This window comes from Equus asinus, chromosome 3 (genome assembly GCF_041296235.1).
Source record: "Equus asinus isolate D_3611 breed Donkey chromosome 3, EquAss-T2T_v2, whole genome shotgun sequence".
Classification (NCBI taxonomy): Eukaryota; Metazoa; Chordata; class Mammalia; order Perissodactyla; family Equidae; genus Equus; species Equus asinus.
In genome coordinates this window covers 141,599,556-141,617,387 of record NC_091792.1, presented here as the reverse complement: position 1 = coordinate 141,617,387, position 17,832 = coordinate 141,599,556, and the positions used below count along the sequence as shown (strand labels likewise).

Genomic DNA, 17,832 nt, shown 5'->3' with positions numbered 1-17,832 from the left:
AATAAATGAATGAATGAACAAACGAATATAGTGTGGGCAAATCAGGATTTGAACCTCTCTTTCACCCAAAACTTCCCACAATTCTATAATGTGCCCCGTGCCGTCTAATACAAACAATAGTCACTCTTCTTTCAGATCCTGCCCCCAAATCCATTTCTTTGCCTAATCTGGAATGAGGAAGCTGGGGGGCGGGGGGGGGGAAGGCATCATTACGACACAAACATAAAACGCCAGGAAAATAGTTCAAGTTTGGAACCCACCCCCTCGCTTATTTTATTTCTCCAAATTTTAGAGCAAGAAGCAGCATTAGATATTATATGGTGCAGACTCTTTCATTTGGGGGCAAGAAAGGTGTTAGCGTCTTGTTGAAGGTTGTAGAGCTAATAAGAAGCCCCAAGTATGATGCAAACCTGGTCCCCTACTCTGTAGCCACTGGGTTTTTATTAAACCACATCACATCTCACAAGTCTTCCCAGAGAGAACGAGGGCTGATGGGCAGCGGGCACGCCCCTGTGAGGCCATACTGGTGGTTGAAACACTGAAATATCTCCATATTGGTTAGATAATTGGTGCTGTCTCGAACTTCCAAGGCCTCATGACCTACTATCCATGCCGCCCCTCCTTCAGGGTAGAGCCTGGCTCAGCAGGGACCTCCAGCATCATCCTGTTTCAGCACTAGGGCCAGCGCCCGGGGAGACTGACTGGGGCCCCCACCTCTTCTGGATTGTTAAGTATTTCGAACAGCACCCCTGAGTGGGGTGGCGTAGGGGTCACATAGCCCATTTTCCAGTTCAGCTGAGTTGACAGAGACACCAGTTCTGGGGACGGTGTCACCCCCACGTAACAAAGCCGTACTCAGATGCACTCCAAACGCACCACAGTGATGCCACTGAGATCCTCAGCCCATTCTGGAGAAGTGAGAGATGGTCTTCATGCAAGGAATAACAGTGACTATAAATCTGTAAGTGGAACCTGGAGGAAAGGAAGCTAAGATTTTCCCAACCTGGAGAAGTATAGCTAGAGCGCAGGTAACTCAATAACGCTTTCCAAACACAGGCCATTAAACAGGCAGCGGCAACAGGGTGTTTCATTTTCTTTAAAGCCAAAGCCTGAGAACAAAAACTCTATTTTCTAGCAAGTATGATTTAGGTCAGAACTTCCCCCAAAAGGATACTAGGCAGTGAAGTGGGTTACTAAGGAAGTCTGTGGAATATTCAATACTAGGAGTCTTAAAAATAAAATAAATTCCTCTCCTAGTAATTTATCCTCCAAGCATACTTATACGGGTGCACAAAGATCCATGTACAAACATGTTCGGTGAAACCTTGTTGTTAACTGGAAAAGGCTAGAAATGACCTGCACGACCATCAGCAGGAGACAGGTTAAATAAATTATGGACTGTCAGGCAAAGGAATGCTAAGCAGCTATTGAAAAGAAGGAGGTCTCGCAGCATGCACTGCTGTATAAAAATCTCTGCCGTACTCTTAATGAGAGCGGGACAGTTATGGTACCCTCCCATGTGTGTTGGAAGAGGACACACAAGAAACCAGTGTTACTCAGTTTGTCTGGGGGAAGGGACTAGAAGGCTCGGGTGGGTGGGAACTTACTCTTCCCCCTAAACCTTTTTACACTATCTGAATCTTTTACTAGGTACATGGATTACATTTTGGCTAAAAAAGAAGAGAACGACATCTCTGAGCATTTCCGTGCAGGCGGGGAGAAGGAGCCAGCCACACTCCGAGGCCTCCCCATCCTGGGCCTCCGAGGCTGTTCAATCTGCTTCAAAGAGACAAAGTCCAGTGGGTGAGGAAAACAGGATGATTCACACCAGTAAAAATCCAGCTCAAAAAAAGAGGATTGCTTCTAATTTAGAACCTGGGTTAGAACCGTATTAGCATATTTCGGAGAGGCAGCATAGCAAAGTCGAAGGAATTAGGAAGCTTGGGCTCCAGTTAAAGAAGCGCCCTGAGCCTTGGTTTTCCCCTCTGTAAAGAGAGGACAAGAATAATTCTGTCTTTCCCATGGGACTATTATGAGGATTAAATGAGACAATGCGCACAGAAAAAGTGCTTTGAAAATCAGAAAGGGCAATGCAGACTCCAGGCATTAATTAGTGTTATTACTGAAAAATTCCGACTACCATGATTAACTGGGGGAAAAAAAGGAGTCAGTCTTTTTTTTCCCCTAAACGTGCCAAATATAGACTTCCTATAATAACAGAAGGTATCACTACGTCATTGACTTGAATAGTCTCACTCCATAAACTGATATTTTCAGAGACAGGAAAAGTCTGGCCCCAATATTTGACTTAGTCGTCTATTATTTTGTTGTAGTGGAATTTTGTTATAAGAAATCATGCTTCCAATCCATTGGATCTGAAGATGAGAATGAATTTTTAGTGAAAGGAAAAGAGTGGAAAAGAAGAAAACTGTCATGTTCCCCAGTTTCTAACCTAAGAGAAAAGATCAGAAAAACAGTCACATAGGTAGACAGTAGGGCAGAATGTTTAATAGCCCTTAGCATGGCATTTAAGAACCTTCGAAGTGTGGCCCCGACCTGCCTTTCCAGTCTTATTTCCCGAATCGCCCAACTCACACGTGAGATTCTACCTGAACAAACGTGTGGCTCCTGTGCAGCTACTCCACATTTCCACCCTGTGGCCGGCACTGGTGATCAGGCCAAAAGGCGTGCTTTCCACTAGGCACAGACTCAGCCTCAGAATCCTTCTCAACATCATGCTCTGGGCAGCCACCCCCATCACGCGGAGTTGGCATACAAGATGAGACTTATTTGCCACTCCTCGCATCAAGGGATGCAGGCTCGTCACATCGCCCCATGGAGCTGCATTTTCTCCTCTGCGTGGTATGGTTCATGTTTTCCCTTCCGCCCAGATGCCCTTCTCTCTCTGCCTTTTCTCACTATGAAAACTCTACTCATCCTTCAAGCCTCTGTCCAAGTGTCACCTCTTCTATGAAGAAGCCTAACAAAGCTCCTAACACATAAAGACTGCTCAGTAACTTTTTTTAATGAATGAATGACTTAAAATAAATAAATAGTTCCAGGACATCCCTCCGCAGTATTGCCTAATAGCTAAGTGTGGCATTTGGGAACCAAACTACCTGGGTTCAAATCCCAGCTCCATTATCAATAGCTATGTGACCTTAGCCAAGTTACGCAACCTCTCTGAGTCAGTTTCCTCCTCCTCCTCTGTAAATAGGATGGTAGAGTACCGGACAGATTAAATCAGATACCCACATAAAGTATTTAGCACAGGGTCTGGTACATGGTGAGTGCTCAGTCAAGGAAAGTGGCTGTTATTATTTTTAGTCATGTTTGCCTCCCACATAAGCACCTAAAGAGAGAGAGGGACGGTGTCTGTGTCTTTGAACCTCCAGACTTAGTAAAGAAATTGGTACATTATAGGTGCTCAATTAATCTGTGTTTAACTGAATTGAACATGACACATACTATGAACAGAGAAGGTTACCAACAGAGAGGAGGCCAGAGGGTAGAGAGCTAATTTCCAACTGTGGGAATCAAAAAGAAAGAAAAAAAGCTTCAGGGTTGGGCGGGGGAGGGAGGAGTGGGAGAAGGGTGGAAATCTGAGCTGGTCATTGAAATATGGGTATGATTTTGCCAGGAAGACATGGAAGGTGGCAGCGGGAGGGAGGTGCAAGTGGAGAGAGGGAGTCAGGGATGGCAGCTATCCCTGGAAAAAGGAACTCCTTTGGCCAAAGCAAAGGGCTGGGATCACAGACTCCAACTGGGGGACAGGCAGGACGAAGGTGAGCACCTGTGTGGTGGCAAAGGAGAATCACTGATAGGGAGGCGGCAGACTTCACCAGCACAGCCCAAATGGGCTCTTCTGGGGAAGCTGAGGGGTGCCAGTTCCGGGGAAGGAACACAGCCACCCCGACCCACGCATGGCCCCTAGGGTGGCAACACAGCCCCGGAAGGATGTTGTCACACATAAGCATAAGAGAGAAAAAGGTCCTGGCCATTCGGCTAAGAGCATCCGTCATTCATTTGACAAATGGTCACTCCATACCCGCTATATGCACGTGCTGTGCCAGGCACAGGGACAAAACAAAACAGGACTCTGGCCTCCTGGAGCTTCTGCTCTAGTATGGAGACACTCAACAGGCCAATAAGCAATTAAATATATTTAACTACAATGTCCGGTGGCAATAAGGCTATGAAGGAAAATAAAGGTGGATAACCATGGGGCAGGGCTGGGGCTGCCATCTTAGATAAGGTGGACAAGGAAGCAGTCTCTGATGAGATGACATTTTCGCAGAGGGAGGAATGAGGTAAGGGAGCAAGCCATGTAGTGACCTAGGGGAGGGGTATCTTGGGTGGAGGGAGCAGGAATGCAAAGGTCCCAAAGTGGAAATGATCTTGGTTCACTCAAGGAGGAGCAAGCAGGCCTAAGTGGCTGGGACAGGTAGGCAGAGGGCAGCATGGCAGGAAGGACACCAGCAAGGGGACAGGGACAGATTCCACAGGCCATGGTAAGGGATGTGGGCTGACCTTCCTGACTGCAATGAGAGGAACTGTCTGCAGGGAGCAATGTGACCTGTTCACACTCGCTGCTGTGAGGGGACTGAGGACAAAGTGGGGAGGCCATTTGCAGGCTGCGGCCAGAGTCCAGACAGGGACGGTGGTGGCTTAGACCAGGACGACAGCAATACATGTCGTGAGAAGTGACTGAATATGTGATACAGTCTGAAGATGGAGGCCACAGGACCAGCCGACCTCTCACAATAGGATGTGATAGGAAGAGAGCTCCAGGTGGACCCCTAGAGCTGTGCGGTAGATTTCTTTCTCTCAGTGAGTTCACGCATGAGTCAGGGATACATGTGACTGGAGAGCGACAACAGCTAACGCCTAGTCCCCTCCCCCAAGGAAATGGATGACAATAAGCTGCAGGTGTGGTCTGCCTACCACCTAGGGCCACACGCCCAGGGTGCAGCAGGCACAGGTGCACCAGAAGGACACGTGGCAGAGCCTTGGAACACACATGTCCTAAGAGGCTGCCCACTTCTAATCCGGGGCAGGTTTACTCAGCAGGGCTGCAAAAAAGTCTGTGGCACCTCTGCCGAAAATCAGACCACCAGCCAGGCTGGGCACGGGTCCTGGTGAAGGAGATAGCTGCAGGGGGTGTGTCTGGACACACACAGCCCTTGCCTCGGGAGTCTAACCTAAGCTTTTGGTGGGGGGGTGCCCTGTGATCATCATGGAACATCCATGAACAGGGACTTTGGTTCTCTCTTTTTATAAAGGAAAAAGAAAATGAAAGCAAGGTGGCGGGGGGTGGGGGAGGTACTTCAGTTCGGATGCCGAGCCCTCGTCGGACACCAGGCACTTGACACAGAAAACGCTCCCCACACCCCACACCCATGCTGGCTGCAGACGACTGTGATGGGACCAGACATGAAGGCGCCCCCGTGGCTCTCTAATGGCATCTTGTTGTTCAGACTTGACTCTTGTTCATCATGAGCCAAATAAAGGAGCCTCTGCTAAGAACAAGCCAGAAGCCTGGCTCCCTTCCATCGCACAGCCGATATCAAGAACAAAGGTTGTGGACACCTTCCATAGGGCTGCCGCTGGCGCTCTTTTGATTTGTCTTTTAAAGAGAGGGAGAGGAAACGGACCCCTGTTTCGGTGAGCAAATCACAGTCGTGCAAACAGCGCCGGTTTTGAGGGTGCACAGAGCACTCCCCTATTTCAGTGACTTTGACTTTCAGGAAAGGTTTTCCTCTGCGTTATGCTTTTATCAGATTGGTTCTTGCCCCAGAAGTAATGCTCTGAAGAAGCTGGGGAGAAAAATCCCACTGTGCTATTCTGAAGAATACGAATTCTATGAATTTGAGAAGGAACAACAAAAGAAAGAAAAGACGTCTCACATTTTAAGGGTATGTTCAGGCGCCCTAAGAACTCAGCCGGCTCATAAATGACTTCATTTGAAAACTTTCTGCTTGCAATTCAGGCATCCTCCAATGAGAAATATGTGATCTGCCAAACATGAAATGGAATCATTAAGCCCTGACAAAATCGGAGGCAATGTAACACTATGGCTGCGTGTGCCCCGTGTTTCCTCCTCCTTAACAAATTAGGGATCCCTGTGGATGGCATTCCAGACGGAGGCTAGCATGGGGTTCCGCCTGGAAAAGGGATGCACATTGATCATCGAAATGCAGGCAGCTCGACGATTGCAGATATTGAATTACCTACCCCGTCCTATCCCCAATGCACACACACACAGAAAAGGAACTTGCCTTTTTCTTCTAGATATCTTTGTCTTTAAAGCATTGCACCATCATGGAATAAGCTAGACACTGAACAGGGTTATTAAAACAAAACGTAGGATAAAATTGTACAGAACCATATACACATACACAAGTGCACATAAAAACTGGTGAAATATGAATAAGGTCTATAGTCTGGTTAATGGTATTAAAGCAACGTCAGTTTCCTGGTTTTGGTATTGTACAAGCGTTATGAAGGATGTCACCATTAGGGGAAGCTTGTGGAAGGAGACATGGGAATCTCTACCATTTTTGCAACTTCCTGAGACTCTATAATTATTTCAAAATGAACAGTTTTTCTTTTAAATGCCAAATGTGTTGTTTCTATGGCAAGTGGGTTCTGATCAATTATAATATGTGGTTGCACAGGCCCTTTAAGTTTTCATTCTATGCTGGGCAGTTTTGGAGTGGCCCCAGGAAACAGTCATTGCCATTGTTTCCGCCAGGTCCTTAAGTCACCTTGCCCCAAACCAGGCCTCTTAAAGACTAGGAGGTGTCAGTCACAGCGGTGGAAGGCAGTGCTGTCACAGGTCCATGGACTTCCTCCACCCCGCAACCCTGCCTGGAGGTCTGGCCACAGTAACTCTAGACCCACGTCCTGCCCGCTCTGCCCCTGCTGCACAGGCTCTCAAGCTTTGGGATGCATCAGAGCCCCGAGGATGTGTTTAAAATGCTGATTCCAGGGCCCTGTTCCCCACAGACCCTGACTGAGTAGGTACTGGATGGGGCCTGGGAATTTGCATTTGCAACAGGAGCCCTGGGTGATTCTGTGGCAATGTGTCCTAGGGCCACACTTTAGGAAACACTGCCAGACCCCAGGTGGTGCCTGGGAGCATGCCCGGGGTTGACTCCCCATTGCAGAGTAGGGAGGAGAGCTGGCAGGTGCTCAGCATCCACATAGCAAGGTGCCCCTCCAACCAGTGGAGAGAACTTCTGACCCCTTCTTCCAAGTGCACACAGCCAGAGATCTCCAACCCCCATGCCTAAGAGAGGCTGAGGAGCCTCCTGCATTGGTCCTTCGGTGGCTGTGACCATGTGGTATTTAGGATAAAATGCAGAGTTTGGACTCTATCATCATCATGGCTTCTTTTCACTGAGTGCTGATTATATGCTAAGCAAATTACACCTCATTTCATTCTCACAACACTGTTCTGAGGGAATTGTTATTTATTATCCCCATTTTACAGATAAGAAAACTGAGGCTCCAAAAGTTCCAAAATTACACAGGCAGAAAGTGGCAGAACCAGGAGTCGAACCCGGGTCTGCTTGGCTGAAAAGCCAGTGCTGCACTAAAAATAACTGCCACTTGAGCGATTTTTTTTTTTTTTTTAAAGATTGGCACCTAGGCTAACAACTGTTGCCAATCTTTCTTCCTTTTTTTTTTTCCTGCTTTATTCCCCACCCCCAACCCCCGTACATAGCTGTATATCTTAGCTGTAGGTCCTTCTAGTTGTGGGATGTAGGACGCTGCCTCAACGTGGCCTGACCAGCAGTGCCATGTCCACGCCTAGGATCCGAACCCTGGGCCGACGCAGCAGAGCGTGCGAACTTAACCACTCGGCCACGGAGCCCGCCCCATCTTGAGGGATTTTTGAGGGGAGACGGGGAGAAAGATTTTCCCAATCCTTGCTTCAGTGGCATTAATACCCCTTTTCTCCTTAAAGCAGATCTAAACCTCTCAAGGCCCCGTTCCATGCCCTCTTTGTCCTTCCCACTTTCATCTTCAGTCCTATTCTCTCCTACTCTTTCTCCTCTCCTCACCTTTTTAATTTTCCCCTTTCATCCCCAAAGTCCGAAATTACAGACACAGTGTGTCCCTTCATTTTCCTCGCCTCCTCCACTGCTAATATAAGAGTTTTCCCCTGCCACCCTCTTATGACACAGGCTATCTGAAGAAATGCGAATTAGGTTCCTAGCAAGGCGAATGACCTACCATTTTCAAGAGGACACTGGGGAATCTTGTTTGCTCGAAGGTTCCAAATATAATCTGTGTTCCACTCAAGGCACACTTGATGATCTTTGAAAGGGCGTTCAAAAGGCGGGACGGTAGTCAGCAGAGTATAATTCGTCGCCACGGCGTATAGCAAGTTTTCCTCCCATTTAACATTTAAGTCTCCACCACTATATTTGTGAGTAATCCAGGCGCGTAGTACCACCGCGGACACCGAAATGGAATATCTGATGAAATAATCATCTCTGTAAACCATGATGCTCGGAAATTTCACGTGTACTATTTGTCTCCTGCTGGTGTGAAGGTGTTTCTCATTCTTCCACCTCTTTTTGTACACGGGAATGCTGCTTCTGAACTCAGAAGAAACGACTGCTTCCAAATTGACGACACAAGGCTGAGAGCATAAGTACTCGACCGAGACTTCAGAAACGTTGCGAACGTTTCCTTCAAAGACAGTGAAATAAATAAAGTCTTTGTAAGCCAGGCTCCGCTCAGCTTTGGGTATCACCGACGTAGTCAGGGAAGTCTGCCTGCCCAAAGACGGCACAAAATTCTGAAAAGAAAAAAAATAGATATAATAAGTTTAAACATCACCATATTAACAGATATGTGCATCATTATTTTCCTGGGCTAAAAAAATATCCAGCTACATAAAGCGATGCATGCGGAAGATAAAAGATGTCGAAACTACGACAGAACAATTGGAGAAAAACCAGCATACACACAAATGAAGATTAGGTCACATTACACTCTCTCCTCAGACTCAGGAGCATCTGCTGATCGAAATGTGACTTTCAAAGCTATGTGGCAATCATTCCAGAGCTGGTTTCCAAATGGAGGAGCTAGTTCACAACAAATCCAGTAGCAGCGCACCTGCCTTAGAGGGAAAAAGAGACAATCCAGACATGCCCAAACTATGATCATAACTTCAAATCGTGGTGAGATGCAGCCAAATCAAATGGTGGGAGAAGAGTTCAAAGGGCACCTGAGAGAGAACATAACAGGGACAACAACCGTTTTGCTCCCGAAAGTGCTAAGCCAAAGCAAGCGTGAGTGATGGATGGACCAGCAGGAGCTTTCTGTCGCTCCAAATCACACACAAGCAGGCTGGGACCACAGGCTGCTGTCCGAGTCTTTTACCATGGATGGTGCTACACGGGCCAGGAAAGATTTTGCCATGTGTTTATTCATCTAGTTTTTTAAATGATGAAGATCTCTCAATGTGGACATTCCTTCCAGAAGAAATTTGGAAAGTTTGGTAGTGAAACTAAGGCAATGTTTTAAGCACAAGGCACTGAAGAATGGGTCCTAAGAGCTCTTCTGAATACGACTTCGTGATTTGGGCATCCAAAATAATAGCAAAAATGTTACTTTGGACCACTTCACATCCATTAGAATGGCTATTATCAACAACAACAACAAAAACCAGAAAGTGACAAGTATTGGACAGGATATAGAGAAACTGGAACCCTTGTGCATCGCTGGTGGGAATGTGAAACAGTGCAGCCACTGTGAAAAGCAGTACAGCAGTTCCTCAAAGACTTAAACACAGAATTATCGGGGCCGCCCCGTAGCCGAGTGGTTAAGTTCGAGCGCTCCGTTTCAGCGGCCCAGGGTTTCACCGGTTCGGATCCTGGGTGCAGACATGACACCGCTCATCAGGCCACGTTGAGGCGGCATCCCACATGCCACAACTAGAAGGACCCACAACTAAAAAAATATACAACTATGTATTGGGAGGATGTCGGGAGAAAAAGCAGAAAAACCAAAAACAGAAGATTGGCAACAGTTGTTAGCTCAGGTGCCAATCTTTAAAAAAAAAAAAAAAAGAATTATCATACAATCCAGCAATTCTACTTCTGCGTATATGCCCAAGAGGTGACAGCAGGCACTGGAAGAGAGCTCTTCACAGTCATACGCTCATGTTCACAGCAGCATTATTCATAATGGCTAAAATGTGGACACAACCCCAATGTCCACTGATGGGATGAACAGATAAAATGTAGTATATACACACAAAGGAATGCTTTTTTAGCATTTTTTTTAAGGAAGGAAATTATGACACATGCTACAACATAAATGAACTTTGAGGACATGCTAAGTGAAATAAGCCAGTCACAAAAAAAACCCAAATACTCTTTGATTCCACTTACATGACTACTAGAGTAGTCAGGTTCATAGAGACAGAAAGTAGAATGGTGGTGGCCAGGGGCTGGGGAAAAGGAGAACGAGGAGCTAGTGTTTAATGCGTACAGAGTTTCAGTTTTGCAAGATGAAAAGTGTTCTGGAGATGGATGGTGGTGACGGTTGCACAGCAGTGTGAATGTACCTAATGTCACTGAATCATACCCCTAAAAAAGGTTAAAATCATAAATTTTATGCTATGAATATTTTTTACCACAATTTTGAAGAAAAAGGTCACTGTGGTCTTTTCTAAAGAAGGAAGAAACAGGGACCCTGTTCTTCAGTTCTGGCCTGGGGCTGTAGGAGAGGCAGAGTGGATAAGGATCAGGAATTCTGTTTACAAATGACAGTGACACAAGACAGGACATGGCCAGTGCTCTGGTCAAACTACAAACAAGCCCGAAAGAAGCACAGCACCAGGTGAGAGCAACTCTGACTGGGGGGGTCTGGGACAGGCTTTATGGAAAAAATGGTACTTCAGTTGGGCTTTGAGGGATGAAGAGAAGTTCGTTAGGTAGAGAGGCAAAGGGGAGACACTGCAGGTGATGTGAACAGCTTAAGTAGGGCCAAGAAGGCAGGGAAACGCAGGCGTATTTGGGGACTAGCAAGCAGCTTGGTTTGGCCAGAGAATAGAAGAGGGTAAAGACACAGAAGGACATGGGGATACGAGGTTAAAAGGCAGGGTCCCGGCGCTGGAGGACACTGAATCCCAACCCAAAGAACATGCACTTGTTTTCAACTAACAACAAACTATCAATGAAGGTTTCTGCAAAAGAGGATGGTGTTTCTATTTTAAAGTACCGACAGTCATTTAGAAACAAAGCTGACAATGAAGAAAAATAAACAAACATAGTTCATTGCAAATTCTCATAGTAAGAGAAATGCAAATGGAAACTACACTGAGATACCATTTTTAACCTATTAGATTCACGGACATTAAAAAGTCCAATAAGTCACTGTACTGGCCGCCGAGCGTAGGCAAGTCTGCCCTGTTCTGTCTTGCTGGTGGGAGTGATATCCACGAAGGGCAATCGGGCAGTGTCTATCAAAAGGATCAAGCCACCCACACTCTGGGTCAATAATTCCTCTTCTAGGATTTTATCCTACAAATATACTCAAATTTATGCAAAATGATGCATGTATAGCTTTTCACTGCAGCAGTGTTTGTCATAGCAAAAGATGAAAAACTTAAATGTCTGTCAAGAGGGCTGGTGCAACAAATTATAGCACATCCACTCCTGGAGTACTACACAGCTACTAAAGTGAAGAAGAGCTTCATGTACACAGAATGAAATGATTTCCAAAGTTTGAGTTTTGGTTTTTTTAAAGCACGGTTCAGAAGTACCTGTTGGATTTTTTAAAAAAGGAAAAAATATAGACATATTTGCTTGAACGCATATGGCATTGGTTAGTCGCATAAAGGATGAGGGGACCAGGAGACAGGGTAAGTGAGAGATCGGGACTGTATGTCCTTACTTATCTTTTGAATTTTGCGCTACATGAATTTTGGGGAAAAAATAGTGAGGGGAGGGGAGAAAAGCAACAGTCCTAAAAGATGAAAATGGAAAATGTAGCTTCTCCCAATGGTAGAGGGAGAACAGGAGAAGGGCGGGCCATTCCTCTAGATTCGTCATGGGAAATCTGTGGGAAGAAACATGTCAAGAGCAGGGCACAGTCCAAACTGCCCATCCCTGCAGGGGGAGGCTGAATTGTTTTATGGGCTCACTTCCACTTCCAAATTACAGGGAGGGAAACACATACAAAAATAATCTTATAATTAGAAGTAGAGCATGTTAGCAGACGAGCCCTTGGTGACAAGCCGGCCCAGTCCATTTTTCAGACGAGCAAATGGCAACGGAGAGGTGACATCCTCCGACATCACCCAGCTGGTGGCTTTGCAGAGGCAAGCCCAGAAACCAGGCTCCTTTTTGTCACCCCCATTCCCACCCCATAGGCACAACAGCGAGACGAAAGAGTTGCATTGCACAGCTGCCTGGCAACTCCAGGCTAAATTCTGCTTTCAGATGAATAGAGATACAGTCGGTGTTTGTCCACAAGTGGTGGTTTATGCATGTGGCCAGATGTGCCAAGATGTGGCCCCCTTCTCAAGATGCGAATCAAGCCGTTAAGCCCACAACAGAGTTCAGCAGAAGCCAGAGATCGCTGGCACTGATGGAGGTTGGACTAGGACAGCAGCCAATGAGTGGCCAGCGCTCCTCATTCCAAATGCCCCCAGTGGTGCCCTTCCACAATTCCACCGGAAGGAGACATTGCTTATTTAGCGAGACAATAGGGAGGAGTCCAGGACATGCTGTGATATATTAAATATCACGTTGTGTTCCTTTTCAAAAAATGACTTAACACCTCTTCCTCTTTCTTCACATGTGTACCTCAAAACCTCACTAAGGCGCAGTCCTCCCACTTCGATTTTTTTTATCATGTTTTTATTGCTGATGCTAGGAACTCCAGTGAAAACCTTTTTTAAACAAAATGCAGGGAGAAGGGCTATTTGATTTCACTATATTTCATTGCAAAGTGCAGTTAATAATAATCATGTTCCTTACTTTACATCTTATTGCTAAAAATGCACCAGCCCACTTTTCTGCGTTAATAAACACAGCATGCTGAATATGGTTTCAGTTTTGCTTATGATCCACAGTGGCCACAGGTCACATTAAACACTCATAATATGGCTGGTCCAAACTGAGATGTGCTGTTAAATGTAAAATATACACTGGATTTCCAAGATTAAATATTAAAAAAGGAGGTAAAAGATCTCATTAGTAATTCTTACACTGATTACATGTTGAAACGATAATATTAGGATACAGTGAGTTAAATATATCACTGACATTAATTTCCTGTTTGTGTTCACTTTTTTAATGTGGGAACTAGAAAATCTGAAATTAGATATTTTGCTCGCTTTTCTGGCTCACATCATATTTCTACTGGAGGGTGCTATTCTAGATTTGAGGTCAGCAGACTTTTCCTGACCATATGGTAAAGGACCACACAGTAAATATTTTAGGTTTTTAGGCCACTCAACGTCTATCGCAACTACTCAACTCTGCCGTGGTATCGAGAAAACAGTCACAGACAACTCATAAGCAAATGAGCATGGCTGTCGTTCAGCACCGCTTTGTTTACAAAAACAGGCAGCTGCCTGGATTGACCCATGGGCCAGTTTGCTGACCGCTGTTCTAGATTATCAAACTTTTATTGTAGATAGTTTTGAAGAACATGAAGTGACAGAAGATAATGCTTTTAAAGGTATTATCATAAAGAAGAAATGAAACTAATAACCCAGTTAGGCATAATTTCATGTATGTGTAGTTGATGGGGCTAGATCTATTATTTTACTAAGGTTTCCCGGTGGCGGTATTGACATCTTACTTTTGTTTCTTTCAATAAAGATTTAAGTAGGATAAGAAGTTGGAGCCAGGCTGGGCAAAGAGATATAATTTCACAGACTGAGAAAGATTATTTGAGAAGTGGGAGAAGCATGAGTGACAGCTAGGGTACAAGAGAAGATCAACCTCAGGGATGGAGCAATTTTTCTTAATATGACGGGGGCATGCTGGTCCCAAGGCGGACCTTGAAATGAGCATATGTAGCTTTAGGAGCATGGTCTAAATCCCTCAAGAAGGTGTTAACCATCTTCAGTCTTTTGGGCACCTGTGCAATGTAGGAAGCTGGCATCTCGTGGGTTGGAATGGACCCAGTGGGCAGCTGCCACACCATGAATTGTGGCCACCTCTGTTATGTACAAAACCAACACCGATTAGCAACACATCACACTCTAAATATTGATTAAGCTGAAGCTGATTTCCTGGCTCAAGTCATGTGTGTGGTTATGAGCTGTTTCCTGCCAGGAAAAGAAAGCAATTAACTTGAGTTTCAGCTACAGGCATGACACGTGTCCAACCTTCATAGGTATTTTCACATGCCAGGTTGCATTAACACGAGCTAAAAATTACCCAAACATTCCTTTGTTTAGAAATCATAAGGTCAGAGTCCGTGTCTTATTCATTTTTATGTCTCTGGCTTCTAAGATAGAGCTTGGCACACAGTAGGATTTTGGTACGTGTTTCCTGTCAAAATAAAGTGCCACGAGTGGGCATTTCTGCCAGGTGCCTCGGTGGTCCATCCTAGGTCACTGCTGCACATGGTGGGGGTACCTGCACATAAACCGAAGGACTTGATCCAATCGTGAGTCCCCCCCCACCTTTTCCTAACATTCACAAGTTCTTTTGTAAGGAGGCCCGTGCTACTTTCTTACAAAGAGCCCTCACCCTTTGGCATCTTACTGGGCCCCTGGGGGTCAGAGCTGACCTGCGGCACTGTGAGGTCAGGGTCTGACACCCACCTGGAGTGGACTTTTCCCAGCTACCTAGTCCCTCCAGACCTTTCAGCCAATCGCACTACATTCTAGAACTTTTCCAATTCTCCACACCAAAAATACAAATTAAACTTCTAAAATTTCCTATCCCTCCACCCTCTGTTGGACTCCTGTTCATCTGGCAAGTTCATCCACGTTAATGGGATAATGAAAAAATACTGTGGTAATGTCCCATATCTGCATTTCTATGCCAGCCTGGCGGAAATAATGCCTTAAAAGCAGAGCCCAAATGCACTGCAGCTGTAAGCAAGATATCTGGGGTGTAAGGGACATTTCTGTGTCGCTCAAATTATGCCATTTAGGCAGCCACATAGATGTTCCACCTCGGAAGCTACCGATCTGTTCCGCACACAATGGAGCTGGACTCTGAAAGCTGGTGAGCCCCCAAACACCTGTTTATACCACAAGTAAGCCCTAATCAAAGTCAAATTTGACATCGTCACACACAGCCACAAAACACAGATGCCTTTGTCTTTGCGTAATTGTGTAAGTATTGTAAATTTTTGGAACAAAGAAAGAAAGGAGTCGGTCAATGTGTGTTCATCATAAAAGACCCAAAATTGGAGACCTAAATGCATTTAATTCAGCCCGGGAATTGAAAACCAGATGAATTTATGTATCTTCTGGATGGAAAAAAAATCTATCAATACTGCCTAAACTTCTTTGAGTCTGACTGCATCTGATTCCCTTAAACAAAATCAATAGGAAGAGACTCTATTCAAACAGTCCTCCCTTGTTCCAAAGGGCTGAGAACAGTTGGCTCCCTTCTCTGTACGATCCACTTGTTATTTAAGGAAGGGACAGAGAGATTGGAAAGTCTTCATCATTCATGTCTCGCTATGGGAAGTTCATTTACACTCACACATGTATGTGGGGGCTTCAGATATGCAAACAATAAGTGACTGTCTTTCTCACTCCTGCCCATTCCACCCCATCAGTCGCCTAAAGAAACTTTGGCTCGTGAGCGCGTCCTCTCCACTCAACTGGCTGGATCAAACTTTCCATAGGTCAAAAAGGCAATTGTATTGGCTTCCAAGCCTACTTTTCCAATTTCTGCTGACTAGAAATAAGAAAAAATTCTGTTTCTGTCAATAAAGCATGCAATTAAGCAGAATGGGAGATAATGTCAATATGGACTTCAAAATCAAGATGTGCCTTGGGAAACACTTCCCAGTCAACCAGTATGTCTTCCCAAACTGAGAGCTGGCCAGAGAAACCCATTCATCACAATAACCATCATAGTCCTAGCTGTGTTGGGTCTTCTCGCCCACTGTAATACTATTTGATGTGCTATTTCTTTCTAACTCAAATCATATGCAGGTCACCAAGGTTTGGTTTGGTTTGATTTCATTGAGTACCTACTGTGCGCTGGGCATTGGGACAGGTGCAGTAAGTCTTTCTTCCCACTCACTTCTAACCTCATCCTCTCACATTGAACTTACAGAACTTTTTACTTCAAACCTAATTCTCACAACAGCCCTGTAAGGGACACAACATTCCAGCTGATGAAACGGAACGGACTCCAAGACGGTAAACAACTTGCCCGAGGTCAACCAGCTACTGAAAAGCAGAACCAAAATTCAAATCCATAAGTGCTGACTTTGTCAGCACTGGTGCCTTCCAGAAACACCCAAAACGATGCCCTCAACTCACCCACTTCCCTCTACAGGTGTCACCACTTTCTGGCTACAGGTGAGGGTATCTTGGGACTTTGCTCACCCCCATCTTGAAAGTGAGGGGCGGCTAAATTTCCATCATGAAGCCTTGTGTCTGGGGAGGGTAGATGTTATCCTACCCACAAACACACACACCACACTGAGCCTCAGCTTGATGAAGCCCTTCCTCAGGTGAGGATGGGAGACAAACAGGATCTGCCAAAGCAGAATTTCCTCAGCAATTCCTCACACGCTGCCTGGCCCTCCTGCCCCTCAGGTCTGCTCTCAGGGGACTGGGATGAGCCAATAAACAGGGTAACGGAATTCACTGTAGGCTATTTATGGTCTCCTCGAGTCCATCCATCTTCCCTGTGAACTGCCTGGCTTCTTCACCTCTTCTCTTCTACCTTTCCTCCAGCTGCTTCCTTTCAGCCAATTCAGGGCTCCCACACCTTAGCCAACAGGAATAGAGGGCAAGAGGCAAACACCATTGCTTAGGAGATTTTAGGATCTCTGGTTAGGATGGACGTGGAAGCCACTGACTGATGTCAAGTTTGAGGATGATCTCTATATTTCAAATACCCATAATCACTCTTGCACAAGCTGGATGATTGAGGGTCTCTGTACCCCGTTTTGATCTTAGTAGGTCCTGTGGTACACACAGAGTCAAGAATTAATGACTACTTCTAGAGGGATAACTGAAGGTCTGTGGCCACTTACAGAGAATTCTGCACAAGACTCGGTCACAGCCAATGTCTGCTAACGATCCCCACGCACATCTCTGCAGCAAATGTCCTTTTATTTCTTTGTCCTTTGATTGTCTAACAAGAAAAAACATCCACTCTGAATATTTCAGCTCTACAGCTGACATCAATACTAGCCATTGTGAGGTTTGTTTGCTCATTTAAGAAAAAATTATACATTCGAGACCAGAGTTCGGAATGGACAGAACTGCCTTGTACAAGTGCCATTGTCACAGATGGGGCTGGAGCAGCCTCGGGCTGTCCTAGCCAAGTCTAGAGGAAGGTAAGAGTTAACGATGCAAGAGAATGGCAAGGGGGTCTACTGGGCAGAGCAAGTCCTGTGTGGACCACACGACTCAGCACCAGTGACCTCAAGGGAAGTGAGTTCGTTACTGTTTGCTTTCAAGGCCCTCACCCTCTCTGAGGAGGCCCTGTGCATCTTGACCTTGCTGACCTCAAAATTTTCTGGCAGCTGCTGGAACCAGGGATCATCTTTTCAGAAATCTGCTTGGCATCGTTCCGTGACTTATCTTTCAGGCCTCGTCACAATTATTCATGCTTTGGCAGTATCCTAGCTACAGTCACAGTACTG

General features: G+C 45.6%; 1 protein-coding gene across 1 annotated transcript in view; it reads right to left on the bottom strand.

The window, feature by feature from the left end:
- SEL1L3 (SEL1L family member 3) overlaps positions 1-17,832 on the bottom strand; it is a 97,327-nt gene that overhangs the window by 75,911 nt on the left and 3,584 nt on the right. Inside the window, exon 2 of the mRNA XM_070506110.1 lies at positions 8,242-8,812. Coding sequence (XP_070362211.1) covers positions 8,242-8,812 — 571 coding nt within the window. The remainder of the gene's footprint in view (positions 1-8,241; positions 8,813-17,832) is intronic.